Genomic DNA, 16,299 nt, shown 5'->3' with positions numbered 1-16,299 from the left:
ATATACATATATATATATATATATATATATATATATATATAATTGATGATGCATACTACATACCAACAAGCCGATGAGCACCAAATTAAATCCCTACACAAAGCTGCGTGGGCAGAAAGTTCTCCAGCAGAACTGTTCACTTCTACAAAAATGAAAATGGGCAAATGTGGGATCACCGAGAAATGAAATGTTTTTTTTATTACAATTGTATAACTACGGTTTTACTACAAATGGTCTTTGTATAACATCACTAAATACATTCTCCCTGTCATGACATTAGGGGATTTGCATGTCAAGCTGATGCCATTGTAATTAGGTACCGATTTTTCTTTTTTTAATTTTCATGTGTCATCAAAAATAATAAAAATGGAAAATAATATAAACATGGAATATAAACATGGTACATGAATGAAATAACATTTTTGTAATATAAAATATCTGGCAAATATCTGTGGGATTCCTGATAAATGATACATAACAGTTAAATGAATTAATTCTGAAGGAACTGGATTTCATTAAGATCCATTAAGGTCTTAAATGACACAAGAACTGATAGACAGCATTCATTATAACAAAAGATCATATATTTCTTAAAAATGTTGTAACAGCTTTATGTACTCTACACGTTTGAAGCATTAACATCAGTATACATGAAATAATTTGACCATATTTGTTATTTACTGCAGGAAATCCTTCTTCTGAGAGACGCCAGGACTGCAGCTGACTGGTGTAGCAAGAGAAACTGGGATGGAAAAATACAATTTCCCATTGTCCTTTCAAAGGAAAAGGAGCAACAAATTGCATCACAATGCAAATTGCAGAGCTGGATGGGTGAACTGCAGCTGACTGGTGTAGCAAGAGAAACTGGGATGGAAAAATACAATTTCCCATTGTCCTTTCAATGGAAAAGGAGCAACAAATTGCATCACAATGCAAATTGCAGAGCTGGATGGGAGAATGGCTAATATAGTAATATGCAAGCAACTAGTTAATAACTAAAGTGTTACATTAAATAAATAAATGAATGTTTGTGTGTGTGCGTATATACAATATTGGCTAGCGGCAGCTGGCATTTCTTATGTGTGTGTATGTTCTTTATGGGAAAATGCTTATGCAATTGAGCTTATTGGGTTCACAGTCTGATCGTATCTGCTTGCTGGTATATAATATGCATCATCAAATCTTTTATTTAAAAACAACAGTGTAGTTTACAGCAGGAACGGCGACAAACGATCGTGACTCCTGGCAAGAACTCTGGCAGCTGATACATAAAAATAATAATAATAATAATAATACTACTACAATTGTGGGAACTTTGCATCATCATTTTAAAAAACGCCACTGAGTACAGTGTAGTTTTACCGAGCAAACAGCAGAAACGGCGAGAAAGACCGTGGCAGCTGCCACGAACTCTGGCAGCTGCCGTGGCCACCGGAAGTGGCGCTGCGACCTGCCGCTGCCAGAGAGAGCGCCAGTCCCTGCTGGAATTATACATGAACAAAAAGCAACTCAGGTAACGCGCTGTAGAAGAATTGGTGAAATCTACGAGTTAGTTGAGATTTTAAAAAATGTAAACTTACATTTAAGTACTAAATGATTGTGGCGTGATTGTCGAAGTCCTCCAGACTGTTTTGGTAAATATTAGCGGCTGGCTAACTGCTACGCAACTTCCGGATCCTCTGTTGTGTGTCACGAGGTGCACTCTGGGAAAAGTAGTCCTTTTTTGTAAAGCGGATTTAACGACGTAGATGTAAATCAACTACTATTTGCAAGATGCACTGCAAACTACGTCCGCAACCACAACTATGGATACATTCACAGAACTAAACTCCTTTCTATTGTGATTATAGATGTATACCCTTCTGTTAGTATTATTGTTTCTACCTTTTTTTTCTTTTTTCCCCTCATAAAATGTTAATGTCCTGTTTGTAATGTTTCTTTATGGTATGAATGTTAAATGTTCAGCATATACAATAAAATATATATATATATAACTAAGAAGCATTGGCCCAGACTGCGCTGGGGAACTGCGGATTTTTTATTTTTTCGTTACAAAATACACATTATAAATTATTCATTATTACAAGGAAATCAAGACAATCCTCACTCTAAATATTTGTTTCTGTCTTCGATCATTCTGCAAACATTTCGTTTTGTTTTTCTCATTCTGCACACTGAAACCTCCTTGTCTGCCTTAACTGCCCATCAAAATAATCTTGTCAACAGAATGATCATCAAGTCTTCTTTTCTTTAAAAACACTTTTATTACTGCCCCCTCGTGATTAATTACTTGTTGTATTCATAGTTCTTAAATCGCTTTTGATAAAAGTGTCTGCTATTTAAATAAATATCGTATAGGCTAGGATATTTAACTAGAACAAAGACATTTTTTATTCTTTTTGACAAAATTAACTTTATGATGATGTATAAAATAAATATGAACCGCTTAATAACACCACACACATCTTACACAAGGCTGTTTTACTTTAAAGCACATTCATGCCAGAGATCTTTGATTTACTCTTCGGGTAATCACAACCCACCCAGATCTCAGCTGAATATTTTCTTTTTCTGGCGGACCATCCAGCCATGGCTATGTTTGGCTGAGCTGTGGCTGGAGTATTGCTTTTTGTTTCTTTTGGTTGGCCAGACCCCAGCCAGAGCTCAGCCTAATGCTGTTTGGCACAAGACTGTGGAGAGAGAAAAAAACAGTGCCAGAATTAAGCCAGACTCTGTTGCTATCTGGGGAGTCTTCAAAGCATTTTGTGTAGGATTTTTGCTGAAATAAATAAATATGCCAGTCTTTATAACCAAGGTAGCCTAATTTTGAATCTATTATTCAAAATTTAAACTCAGAATAATAATGAGCTATTTTTTTTATTTAAAGAAACTGATTTCTCTGATCAAAACAGATCAAAGCAGTTATAAATGATAGTTTAAAAAATCGGTTTCTTGAATGTTAAATGTAATAAGTAGTGTAAGTTAACTATTTCAATTAATATATTAAAGTAATGTAACTGATTACGTTTCTAAATTTCTAACAAATGTTTTCAACTGCTAAAATGTTACCGTTTAAAATTATAACAAGAAACCGTTAACTTTTATTGGTCACAGAGCTTATTTTCTGCAGCAATCCAAAAGCCAATGGAAAAATAATACTAGGTTTTTTTTGTGAAGGAACCACGGTGATGCACTTCCGGGTTGGCCTACAAAAATACATCATAATACGTCATCACTCTGGGAAAAGTAGTCCTTTTTTGTAAAGCGGATTTAACGACGTAGATGTAAATCAACTACTATTTGCAAGATGCACTGCAAACTACGTCCGCAACCACAACTATGGATACATTCACAGAACTAAACTCCTTTCTATTGTGATTATAGATGTATACCCTTCTGTTAGTATTATTGTTTCTACCTTTTTTTTCTTTTTTCCCCTCATAAAATGTTAATGTCCTGTTTGTAATGTTTCTTTATGGTATGAATGTTAAATGTTCAGCATATACAATAAAATATATATATATATAACTAAGAAGCATTGGCCCAGACTGCGCTGGGGAACTGCGGATTTTTTATTTTTTCGTTACAAAATACACATTATAAATTATTCATTATTACAAGGAAATCAAGACAATCCTCACTCTAAATATTTGTTTCTGTCTTCGATCATTCTGCAAACATTTCGTTTTGTTTTTCTCATTCTGCACACTGAAACCTCCTTGTCTGCCTTAACTGCCCATCAAAATAATCTTGTCAACAGAATGATCATCAAGTCTTCTTTTCTTTAAAAACACTTTTATTACTGCCCCCTCGTGATTAATTACTTGTTGTATTCATAGTTCTTAAATCGCTTTTGATAAAAGTGTCTGCTATTTAAATAAATATCGTATAGGCTAGGATATTTAACTAGAACAAAGACATTTTTTATTCTTTTTGACAAAATTAACTTTATGATGATGTATAAAATAAATATGAACCGCTTAATAACACCACACACATCTTACACAAGGCTGTTTTACTTTAAAGCACATTCATGCCAGAGATCTTTGATTTACTCTTCGGGTAATCACAACCCACCCAGATCTCAGCTGAATATTTTCTTTTTCTGGCGGACCATCCAGCCATGGCTATGTTTGGCTGAGCTGTGGCTGGAGTATTGCTTTTTGTTTCTTTTGGTTGGCCAGACCCCAGCCAGAGCTCAGCCTAATGCTGTTTGGCACAAGACTGTGGAGAGAGAAAAAAACAGTGCCAGAATTAAGCCAGACTCTGTTGCTATCTGGGGAGTCTTCAAAGCATTTTGTGTAGGATTTTTGCTGAAATAAATAAATATGCCAGTCTTTATAACCAAGGTAGCCTAATTTTGAATCTATTATTCAAAATTTAAACTCAGAATAATAATGAGCTATTTTTTTTATTTAAAGAAACTGATTTCTCTGATCAAAACAGATCAAAGCAGTTATAAATGATAGTTTAAAAAATCGGTTTCTTGAATGTTAAATGTAATAAGTAGTGTAAGTTAACTATTTCAATTAATATATTAAAGTAATGTAACTGATTACGTTTCTAAATTTCTAACAAATGTTTTCAACTGCTAAAATGTTACCGTTTAAAATTATAACAAGAAACCGTTAACTTTTATTGGTCACAGAGCTTATTTTCTGCAGCAATCCAAAAGCCAATGGAAAAATAATACTAGGTTTTTTTTGTGAAGGAACCACGGTGATGCACTTCCGGGTTGGCCTACAAAAATACATCATAATACGTCATCTCTACACCATTCTATTAACATTTTTCATGAATGTGAAATGAATAACATCTTTATTTGTCACTTTTAAATTACAAGACAATATCCAGTGGCGTATGACACAACATGAAAAAAAAACAAGAGAAAACTAAATTCACGACAAACTCCCAAAAACCTTCTCAAAGGCATTTTTGTCCACCACTCGTCCCAGTCTGGGAGAGAAGTACATTGTATCAGAACGGCTGTAGCGCTTTAAACACAGGATCGGTTCTCCTTTGGTATCCCCAGACTCTCCCAGAGTCATGACATCTGACACGGGCACGTATATGTCCCGTCTGTGACCCCAGAAGGTCAGGTGCGACACCTTTAAGACGGTCCGCGTTGAATCCAGATACATCATGCCAACCACTCGTCTGACATAGTGGCTTATGGAGTACAGCATGATGCCGGCAAACACAGCTATGCCTGTGGAGTAACTCAGCAGCATTACTGACGCCTGTCCCTGCAGGTAGAGGTAGTACACTGTGGGCAATAAGACGACGGTGATGCCCGTCTGCATCAGTTTGAGTCTAGAAAGAGCCCGCAGGCCTTTGATAGCCGGAAAAGTGTAAATTAGACTGTATTTCCTTGAGGCAAGATCAGAACTGAATGACATAGCGTGTGTGAATGCAATGGGCTTCCGGCGACCCACGTGCACCAGGTCACTGCTGTATTGCACATGAGTGTGTGAAATGAGTCCTGCACGATGACACCGGCACCCATATAGAGGAAGACGGGAAATGTGGATTAAGCGTGCTGACATCATCTGAGGAGACAGTAACCATGGTAACAGTAGTTATTAAAAGTTGACTTGATAACGCCAAAAAAAAAAAAAAAACTTGATAATACAGCACACTTACTTAAAAATACTTATCCTGTGGGTACAAGTAGAGTAAGATATACTGGCTGTCAAGGGCAATCCTTAGGGGAACTCAGATTGAGGATATGTGCTAAAGGGTTTCAGGCTGCTAAATATTTGACAATGAAAGACAATACACGAAAGATGAATACAATACAATGTATTAAAATCAACAATTTATGCAGTTATGTACGCACTTACCATCTGCATACAAGTTCAGTGCATCGCGGAGTGCTTCTGTGAAACGGGATAGAATAGAAAGTCAGTGAAACGAACTTCAAAGTAAAAGTCCTTGTGCTGTTATCACAATAAAATAACTTTTGTATACTTTTGAAATGCAAAAAATAAATAAATAAATAAAATAATTCAGTTGTACAATTAAATCAAATACTAAATGGTTGTATTTTTAGTTTGACTTTTTTTGCTCAATTTTGTCTCGTATCAAACAAAATCCTTTACACACGGGGTTTTTATGTCTGCCTTTCAAAACACAATCATTGTATGAACTCAGTTTAAAAGGTATTTGCAACTCGTGTTCTAGGCAGCTAAGACATATTAATTACAAAGAAAACGCACAAAACAAATGGCCAAAATAAGTTATTAATATGTACTAAAATTAACAATTTATGCAGTTTTGAACGCACTTACCATCTCCAGACAAGTTCAGCGCATCGCGCAGTGCTTCTGTAAAGCTGAACACTTCATAATAAAAGTCTCTGAGTTGTTTATAAACTTGTCAAATGTAAAATGTGTTATATACATTTAAATTATAGTTTACGAAATAATAAAATGTACTATTTTTTTGTGTGAAATTGACTTATACTAGGCATTTATTTATATTATTTAACCAAAAATCCTTTAAACACAGGAACTTTTATGTTGTTATTTTCAATAGTAGGAACTTTCCACCAATGCATCGCATCGGATAGGTATTTTATTCTAGAGATCTTGCGCTCGTAGCTCATCAAGCAGGCTAAACAGGTTATCGGCACAATACGACACGCAGTATAAATGCTTTCATTTAGGATGTCATTAATATCAGTTAATGCTGTTTACTGTGATGAGGGCGTCAGCAGTCAAACTGGTCGCGCGAGCAATTTCGCAATGCATCCGTGATGTCATTAATACATTTTTTAATGACAGTTCATTAATGCAAGAAGCAGGTCTGTCATACAGTTGTGTGGCAATGAATGACTCGAGACTGAACGCTCGCGATGCGGATTTTATCTGAAAGCAACGACGCTTGCATCGATCGAGTAGCTGACCGCTGATCCTACATGTTTATTGATCACCGATTGATTAGTTGCAGTAATAGAGCTCGTGGTTTGTAGGTTCGTTTTCTCATCATGCTTCATTTAGGAGATGAGCTCACGCTGTTCTCTGTTGTCTTCATCGTGGTTCTGCTGGGAACCAGAAGCTCCGTCTGGCCCACGGTGCTCACGGCCTCTCTCTACCTCTTCATGGTGATGTTCCGGTTCCCCCAGGTCCCCTCCAGCCGGGCCAGACGGGTGCTTCGGCCCGGGTCTAGAGTGTCGTCGGGCGGCGTGTCAGCGGTGGCGCACCGCGGTGGTGGACACGACGCTCCAGAGAACACCATAGCTGCTATACGCGCGGTGAGCATGTCATTATGCTGGTTTATTTTATTTTTTTAAATGTTTAAATATGGTTTTTTTTTTCGTGGCAGTGCTAATTTAAAGCAACTGCATGCTTATTTTTAAAGACAACACATAAAGTGATACAACAAGTATCACACTGACAGCACCGATGTTCGATTCGTGAACGAGTCGTATCTTTTGAATGAATCGGTTCAGCTCGTTCAAATGAAAGAGTTTTTAACGAATCAAATACAGCGGTTCATTGGCTGATTGAACAGAGAATCGTTTCTTTCAAACATGTCCGACTCGTGATGAACCAAAAGCCGAGGAGTGTTGTAATGCAAATATACATGCAAATATTATATCTAGATTATTTACAAAACAAAATTTGCACGAACGAAAATTGGGCAGATGCTTTTTTATTTTTATTTGCCAAAGCGACTTACAATACAGGAGCACCAAGCCACCAATATTCAAAGTAAACAATGTATAATTTATATAAATTATACAAACTATGTTGCATTTATGAGGCCAAGTTTTTAAAAATGTGTATCTTAACTTTAAAGTTTTATTTACTTGTTTACTTCCATTTGCTCCATTTAATTATTTAATGTATATTATTTGACTGCACATTAAATATTATATAAATATCTACTTTCCTTTCTTTCTTTCTTTTATCACCATCACATGTTCTTTAACCTCAAAAGCTCATTTCTTGTATTTCTTCTATCTTTCAAACATTGTGAAAGCATTGTATTATCTGTGGTTTTCCTCAACACACTGTAAATCTCACACCAATCACTGGTTTCTTCCTTTTATAATGACTCTTATTTCTAAATGAAAGGCGAGTGAGAATGGAGCCACGGGTGTGGAGCTGGACCTGGAGTTCACGGCCGATGGGGTTCCCATACTGATGCACGATGACACCGTGGACCGAACCACAAACGGATCAGGACCACTGAGCAAGCTGCTCTTCTCTGAACTGCGCAAACTGGATGCAGCAGCCAAACACAGATTCAAGTTAGATGGGAAGAAAGACAGCCTTGTTTCATGCATAGAGAACAAATAATCAAGACCAAGTTAAAGACAGCAGGTGGTATGTTGTTGTTGGTTGCGAGCAGTGACCGTTTCCGAGGTGAGAAGGTTCCAACGCTGCAGGAGGCAGTAGAGGAATGCATCAAGCGCCAGTTGACCATCTACTTTGACGTCAAAGGTCATCCAGATGAGGTACCATCAACTGTCAATGGTCCATTGTTGGTGGGCCCATTTCTTCAATCTTGATCCACAGGTTGTTGCTTAGCAAGAACTTTAATGATTCTTGCATTGGGAAACCAGAATATTAATGCTTTCATGTATCTGTTGTCCACAGGTGGCTGCAGCACTGAAAGAATTATTCCAGAAGTATCCAGTACTCTACAACACAAGCATCGTCTGCTCATTTGAGCCCAAAGTCATCTATAGGGTAACATAATCCAGTCCGATTGCATTTGACGGGACCTGAATTTCATTTTTTTAACAATTCATATATTCTACATACATATACATTTTTTTCTACACTAATATAAAAGTGTATTGGCTGATCTTTTCCAGATGCGACAGGCGGATCCGAATGTGGTGACCTCATTGACCCATCGGCCGTGGAGTCTGAGTCGGTTTGGCGACGGGACGCCACGGTTCTCATCCGCGTGGAAGCACCACTGGATGCAGGTGTTGGATGTGCTCCTGGACTGGGCTCATCATCACCTGCTGTGGAACCTGTGTGGAGTCTCCGCCTTCCTGGTGCAGAAGAACTTCATCTCGCCGTGAGTCACCATGACATTATTGCTATTTTTAGATTATTATTGTGAAGCCATATCATTGTGTGTATTACATTACCGTAAGGTGTTTAACACACCTACCGCAGGTCTTAAAATAAATTGCGCATATCTGTCAGTTACAGAAAAGCAACCACTGCATGTAACTGCTGAAATGGGTTGTATTTTGGGTCACTGACCATGAAATGGGTCACTGACCATTATCTTTGACCACTGCTGCACAACCCTAACACTTATTTTCTTAGTCCTCTCTGAAATGCTACAGGTGGGACTTCAGTGGTTGTTAGCGCTGTCAGGCATCATATTATTGTTTATATTTAGGATTAGGGAGTCATATGGACAGCTTGGTCAATTTGGAGCACTTATGCCTTGTCCACACTAATATGTTTTAGTTTGAAAATGCATCTTTTTCTCTGCGTTTTGGCCTTCCATCCACACGGAGACAGTGTTTTTGTCAAGGAAAACTGAGCTTTTTGAAAACAAAAATTGAAAAGTGAATAAATTTGAAAGGCGGCGTAACTTTTATTCTCGCTGTAGTTTTGTTGTTTCCGCCGCAATGTCATAAAGGCACTGTGTGCTTCGTTGTAAAAGCGAAACTACTTTGTTTGGTCTTCCAAAAGAGGACATCTGCTTCGTCATGCCTGGAGCTGATCCGTGCTGGTCGCTGAGGAAATACTACAACTTTGCGCTGTGGATCGCCGGATCGGCTTTCACCGTGGACGAAGCAGAGTCCAGCCCGGAGTCGTCACGTCCTTCCGGACACTCCTTCGTCGAAATCGCCGGACGCACCGTTCTCAAGCCCCTGCCTCTGCTCACTCTAACCCTCCCGCCGTTCCTCACTTGAATCACAATCACTTGAATCATCGCTCCGGCCGGACAGGGCATCATCACAATATGGCAAGGGGCGTAACATTTCCGTCTCACGCTTGAGGTATTCGGCCAATCACAACGCACTGGATAGCTGGCCAATCAGAGCACACCTCACTTTTCAGACCGATGAGCTTTGTAAAAATCGACGCGTTTCAGAAAGGCGGGGCATAGAGGAGAAACAATAATGTACAGTATGTGGAAAATAATGTTTTTTTTTTACCTTAAACCACATAAACACATTGCATTACACCAAATACACAAGATAATGTTCTTTTTAGCAACATCATATGACCCCTTTAACCAAAAACCCATTAAAAAAAACACTGACAATGGAAATGGAAGTGCTAAAATCCTAACTCGTTTTTAGGTTTTATGACTCATTCCTGCAGTACTCTATACAATAAATGCATTTTTTTATTAAAAAAAATCAAAATCCAAAATCAAAACAGGCAAGTACATACATACAAGTGAATATGACTGTATCTGTGTAGGAACATTTAAAGCTGATCTAGTAAGTCATCAGTGCCACCTACAGTAGAGGAGTGTGCATTGCTCTTTAAAATGGTCACTGTTCTTTCACTAGGGACTGTGTGCAGTACTGGGCAGCCCGCGGTGTAGAGGTGGTGGGCTGGACGGTGAACACGGCTGTAGAGAAGCAGTACTACCAGCAACTACTGAAGATCAACTACATCACCGACAGTCTCGTAGAGGACTGTGAACCTCACTACTGAAATGCCACATTGTACAATCACTAGGTTAGGCCTTTAGCAATTCAAGCAACTAAACTGTTCTGCTAAACTCAAAATATTAAAGTATGTCTGTAATGAATTGCTCTGATTTAGGAAGCATGCTGTAGAGACTTGAAATTTACAGGGTAACAAAATGCTTTCATTGTGTAAAATTTATAATATGGGAGATGTAAATATCAATGTTCAAATGTACTGTACACACCCACTCAGGTGAGCCAATTTGACTATATAGGTAATATCATTATTTTATTTCCATTTTAATGGCATTATTCATTGAAGAAGGACATTTTTGAGGAAAGAGAGGGGAATTCATTTAGTAAACCAGCTTTTGTTTTACTGCTACTTAAATTGTGCAGAAACGGCATTAAAAAATTGCTGAGCTACTGAATATTTAGGATAAGGTATGGCTTCTCTCTCGTTCATAAAATTGGCTGTGTATACCTTGCTATTTGGGTTTGCTAAGTCTGGTACTGATAGCTAATGAACAGGTTACACGTAAAACCACATTTCTGTAGTTATACCTACCTCAAGAGGGGTCAATAAACTTATAAAATGAGCAACAGATCTTGATCTGAGGCAAGATCTCAGGCAGCTACCAAACGTTGGATACATAAATACTAATTCAGGATTATTTGAAAGTGGCATGTTCCTGTTTTCTTTGATGGTTATACTAAAATAAAATTATAAAATTCTTAATTAACAGCCATTTTGTCTTAGTAGTTGCATTTCAAGGACTGTTGTACAACAGTGGTTATGTAACAATTGCCTCAGATGGGTTTTCCTCTCTTATTTCTTGTTATATTTAGTCCTATTGGTTTAAAGAGTGAAAGGTGTAACTAAAGTACCTGCATCGCAGATTAGCGAGGTTAACCGTATGGTTTGACCCAAACAAACTGTTAATGTGGTACCACGTAAAGCCTGGCCGGAACCGTGTCTTAGCCGCGCACATTTGCGCATGCGCAACCCGTGGTCTTTAATGCGCGCTCGTGTTACTCTACACTTTAATCAGTTCAGTGGTACGTTTGCAGACATGAATTTTACACAAGAGCGCCTGGTTCCCACGTGGTGCGCGAAGCGCCTCGTAGCAGCGCACATTTGCGCAGCCCGACTTTATCATACCGCGCGGTCGTTTATTATAACGTTACGCGGTTATCAGTTGTATGTTTGGCGGCATGATGAAACCCGTGTTTAGATGGTACACAGAGCCAGTTTGATGGCGTCCACAAGGTGAAAGGTGACCCCGGTTGAACATCGCGGGGGGCGTGCCGTGACGTCACGGAAGAAGGCTACGAATGCGATCTGAACGTCCGAGTTTACAGTAGAGTCCAGACCGAACCAGAGCTCAGAAAGTTTCTCAGCACCGGGCACTCCGACGCGTAATCAGGGCAATACACGCTCTTAACCTTGACTGACCTCAAGTAAACGCACGGCGCTTAAATCTGAACTGCATATTTGCGATCAGGATCGCTGCTCGTTTCCACGGTGGCTGCGTCAAGAGAGCTGCGTCCTGAAGCGGGATCGCGTGACGTTTTCTGGCGTGCGTATAATCGTGACTTTCGCACTGAGCGATCCGTAGACCTCGCGTGGATCTATCGCGCCGCAGGGGTTCTTCAGAAACCGTGTCTCACATGATGTACACAATAACCAGAGGTCCCAGCAAACTTGTTACACAACGGAGAACAGGTATAATTTCACCAGCACGCATACATATCATGTCACATTAGTCGGTGCGTTATTTATTTAGCGTTCTTTTAACTTTATTATAGTAGATATTTAAGAATAAACCACGTGCGTCTATTTAATATGGTTGACATTACTTTAAATACGTATTAACAGATATTGTTTCTTGCAGGCCCTACGCAACAGATTGAGAGCAAAGCGAACGACCTGAAACAGAAGCAAAGCCACTGGTTTGTATCGGAGTGAGTAGTAATAGCATTTATATGTAACACCTGAGTTTGGTCCCTGAGGGGAAAAATGATTTAACTGCGCCTTTAAAAAGCGTGTCCGTCTCGTGTATGAGTTTAGCACACTTAAAAGTATCCGTACCGAACAAGTTGGCCTCATTTCTAAGCCAGGACGTCCCGTCTTTACGCTTTTGCCAAAGTCGCTTGTTTTTTTCTTGCGCCGTGTGTGTGACCTTGCAAGTGTAGCGCGCGCGTTTCCGAGAACGCGTGGTTTGTCGGCGTGTTTGAAGATTGTGTCGCGAATGTATTCGTCTTCATGTCGGTATAAGGGTTAATCACTAACCTTTTGGGGTTATTATAATGCGAGCACATGCTTGTCACACCCCCCTCATATTCCCACAAGGACGTCGTGTAGCTCCGCGTGCTGCTTTCTAGGCTAGAGAGGGTCGCGTTTGTCTGTCATTTTGCGTTTGAGATTTCACCGGTTTAATATAACTTATACCGCTTGTTATGCTGATATAATAAACAACCGTGTTTCATAACGTGTCGCTGTTACTGTAGTAACGACATTGTGTAAGGAAGTATTTGGACTTAAAGAAACAGTTCACCAAAAATTCGCGTTTAGCCGTTAAAATCGGAATTAATATTGTTATATATGTTAAAGAATGTACTCTTTTTCCATGTAATGAAAGTGAATGTTTCTTTTTAAATGAATACAATTTCTTTATTTAGATTTAAAGTGTGCAAATGAGAGATGAATGCAATGTAAATTGAAGGAGACCGAATGTAATAATCCCAGGATGATTCTTGAAAACTCGTCTTGATCTATTGTTTGTAGTTCACCAGCGCCTAAGATTGTATTTCACCGGCTGAACGGAAAGCGGTTCCACAGATCAACCTCTCCAAAAGCTGAGAACACTAGTGAGGGATTCACCCCAGCACACGAGGAAAATGTTCGGTTTGTTTATGAGGGTGAGTTCAGTAATGTTGAATCCTTGACCACTGAGACCTTGAGGAGGGCTAAGGTTGGGGCAAGTAGTTGCCATGACCTTAATGGACTTTGAAGAGCGACCAAACGGATTCAAGGCTCTCCAGTAACTTGAAGTCGTTACAAGTTTGCAGCTTGTCTTGATTCTTTATTAAAGTTGTAAGAGTTTAATCATGTGCAAACTAAAGTTGTGAATGACTGGGGTTCAGACTCCATAAATGTACTTTATAATGAGGTAAGTCCAGCAAAGTTTGTGTGTAACAGGGCAATTCTTATCTTCAGGAGGAGGGTGTTTGTTTGCAGGCCAGGCTCCACCTCCAGCAGCTGATGCAATGGCCCTCAAGGGCAGTTTTCATGCTCTTTTGTACAATGACAGGCTAGTCAACTGAGGCTTAATGTTTTGCAAAACTGCTTTAGTCAATCGAAAAGAGCTGTATGATCCGGTAAAATCTCGCAACCGGTTTAGGGAGTGTAAAGGAAGCAATTAGAATTGGTAAAAGGTGTCCACATTTACTTCTACCGAGTTGCCAATGAGAAGAAAATCATGTTTTTTCTAGATCTAAACTCTTCTTTTGTTGTGATGCATTGCATTTGTAGTGTTTTCACAAGTAGTATGTTGGGATACGATGCAAATTAGGACAAAACATGTCTGTTTGGTTTGTATACCTCTCCATTCGTTTTTGATCACTGAATGAAGGATTTGAAAAGACATTCAGATATAGACTTGTTCACAAATGAATCGTTCTGGCTACAATATGAACATGCATTGAAAAGAATCAACTCAAATGAATGATTCACTAATGAATTAGACGTCACCATGACTTGCAAATTTTAATCTACATGAGAGCAGTATGTAAAGAGTTTCTGCAGATTTTATGAAGATAAATGTAAGATTTTTCCATGTCTAGGAATTCTAATGAGTTGCATTAGCAGCACTTTAAAGTTTGATATACAACTTCCTACATATTGCCATTACTTTTTCATTCACTTTACAAAAAAAATCAATTATGGTGTGAAAACTCGAAGGGAAAAAAAGTTTCATACTCCATTGACAGATGCTTGTTCTTGTTTTACGCATAAACACCTAGTTTTGTTAAATTTCTTAGAAAACAAGACTTCATATCATCATCTTGCATCTCAAGTAAATGTATCTTGATTTAAGGATGTTTAGATATTTGAACTGGAAAACAAGACCAAAATACAGTGAAAGTTTTTTTGCAATTGATGCAACATTTAATGCCATGACTATGAATTTAAGATTTCTTCTCTGATTTATGACCTTTTTAAGGTGTTAATTGTTGGAAGACTGAATTGTAATTTTATACTGATACAATATCTTATGATTGCAGCTTGGCAGGAGGTGGAACATAAGCTTGGAGAGGGATCCCAGCCGGAGAACGGGAAAGGCCCGGTTCAGTACGCGGAGAGAAGCCCCAATCCCGGCATGAAGAGTCAGTCTAGGACTTCTGTCCTATTTACTTTCTTTAAATAGTCTCTATTTTGCTGACTTGTTCTCTCTTCTCAGCCTATTTTGAAGGCCTCTTCTGTCTTTCGGATACACAAATTCAATTTAAATGTAAAAATGGTAATTTACTCACCCTCATGTCGTTCCAAACCTGTATGAATTAGTTTCCGGAGCACAAAAGGATCTGTTTTGAAGAAAAGCTGCTTCCACACTACAAATGAAAAAAAAAAAAAAAAAGTCCATACATTTTGTGCGCTATTGTTTAATTAAAATATGGTACGATCTCAAAGAACTCACCCAGTCTCTGTCTTTTTCAGATTTTGTGCCTATTGATCTCGAGGAGTGGTGGGCCAAGCGTTTCCTGGCCAACATTGCCAACCTGTCATGACAGGTGCATGATGGGGCATGATGGGGCATGAGGAGATGTGGCTGACCGGTCCAGACTGAGGCAGTGCAGCCTGACTCTCCTGATGAGCTCAGGTGATCATGCGAGAGATTTGCACACTGTAAGAAATTCAGCCCTTCCTGTGGAACTGTTTGCCCAGCCGGACCCGGACTCTCTCTCATGCACACGGAAGATGATCAGATTTTTCTTCTGCTTTTCTTTTTGTTAGAATGTGAGATGTCTGTTTTTCTCGGCAGATCTTTGAAAAAAAGTGATGTTATAAAACAACCCCCCCTCCCCCCCAAAAAAAGTCCAGTAAAAGTTTTTCAAGACGTCTTTGGTGATTTTGTTCACTGTTGGTCACGTTCTGATATCATTGGGTGCAAATTTAGGAGTCATATTTTATATTTATTAACTAATCATTATCATATAATAATTTTTATTTAATATTTTTACATTGTGATTTTTTTTTAAATAAGTGCAAGTGAAAAAATTATTCTTATTGTCATACAATAATGAAAATAATTTCTGGACACATATAATTGTATATTGTAATACACATTTTTTTTTTTTTTTTGCATTACAGGCTAATGCTAGTTTTGTGAAATATACTTGTTTTTCATGAAAATATTGTCACAATGCAAAAATAATACAATCTTAATATTATTCAGCAAAACTGGTTGACCGCACATTTATTACAGTTTTCGTAATTTTTTTAAATTTTTTTTGGCAAGGGGTTTGTTTGAGAGGCACATTTTGGTTTTAGAAATCTCTAAACTGTTGGATGAAATTCACAACATAAAACAGCTTGAACATGTGACATATACATAAAGAAATGTCTTTTAATTGCATTATCCAGACATTAAATTAAATTCATTTAAAAT

The 16,299-nt window shown here is 38.4% G+C and overlaps 3 protein-coding genes and 1 long non-coding RNA gene across 8 annotated transcripts in view; 2 read left to right on the top strand and 2 right to left on the bottom strand.

Moving 5' to 3' along the window:
- LOC107742099 (uncharacterized) overlaps nt 1-1,662 on the bottom strand; it is a 5,035-nt gene extending 3,373 nt beyond the window's left edge. Inside the window, exon 1 of the long non-coding RNA XR_001640280.1 lies at nt 1,581-1,662. This is a non-coding gene — a long non-coding RNA (uncharacterized LOC107742099). The remainder of the gene's footprint in view (nt 1-1,580) is intronic.
- Nucleotides 1,663-4,621: 2,959 nt separating this feature from the next.
- On the bottom strand, nt 4,622-7,098 carry LOC107742096 (transmembrane protein 186-like). Of its 5 annotated transcripts, none has more exons than XM_016554967.1 (5): nt 7,015-7,098; nt 6,291-6,326; nt 5,840-5,879; nt 5,644-5,751; nt 4,622-5,549 (listed from the first exon to the last, which is right to left on the bottom strand). In XM_016554967.1, exon 5 carries the CDS (start codon nt 5,547-5,549, stop codon nt 4,899-4,901), a length of 651 nt encoding a protein of 216 aa, XP_016410453.1. In that variant the 5' UTR covers nt 5,644-5,751; nt 5,840-5,879; nt 6,291-6,326; nt 7,015-7,098; the 3' UTR covers nt 4,622-4,898. The 5 variants fall into 5 exon arrangements, with proteins under 5 accessions (XP_016410453.1, XP_016410452.1, XP_016410457.1 ...); XM_016554966.1 differs by having other exon boundaries at nt 5,844-5,879; XM_016554971.1 differs by lacking the exon at nt 5,840-5,879.
- Nucleotides 6,534-11,395, top strand: LOC107742094 (glycerophosphodiester phosphodiesterase 1-like). The gene is made up of 6 exons (XM_016554962.1): nt 6,534-7,255; nt 8,082-8,257; nt 8,359-8,464; nt 8,607-8,699; nt 8,828-9,039; nt 10,505-11,395. Exons 1-6 carry the CDS (start codon nt 6,989-6,991, stop codon nt 10,650-10,652), a joined length of 1,002 nt encoding a protein of 333 aa, XP_016410448.1. The 5' UTR covers nt 6,534-6,988; the 3' UTR covers nt 10,653-11,395.
- Nucleotides 11,396-11,728: 333 nt separating this feature from the next.
- LOC107742098 (protein FAM195A-like) lies at nt 11,729-15,710 on the top strand. Its single transcript, XM_016554973.1, has 5 exons — nt 11,729-12,353; nt 12,523-12,592; nt 13,416-13,549; nt 14,915-15,016; nt 15,348-15,710. The coding sequence occupies exons 1-5, from the start codon at nt 12,299-12,301 to the stop codon at nt 15,416-15,418; spliced, it is 432 nt and encodes a 143-aa protein (XP_016410459.1). The 5' UTR covers nt 11,729-12,298; the 3' UTR covers nt 15,419-15,710.
- The last annotated feature ends 589 nt before the right edge of the window (nt 15,711-16,299 follow it).

Source organism: Sinocyclocheilus rhinocerous, unplaced genomic scaffold (genome assembly GCF_001515625.1).
Source record: "Sinocyclocheilus rhinocerous isolate Xijiao unplaced genomic scaffold, SAMN03320098_v1.1 scaffold2873, whole genome shotgun sequence".
Taxonomy (NCBI): Eukaryota; Metazoa; Chordata; class Actinopteri; order Cypriniformes; family Cyprinidae; genus Sinocyclocheilus; species Sinocyclocheilus rhinocerous.
This window is presented reverse-complemented; position numbering and strand designations above follow the sequence as displayed.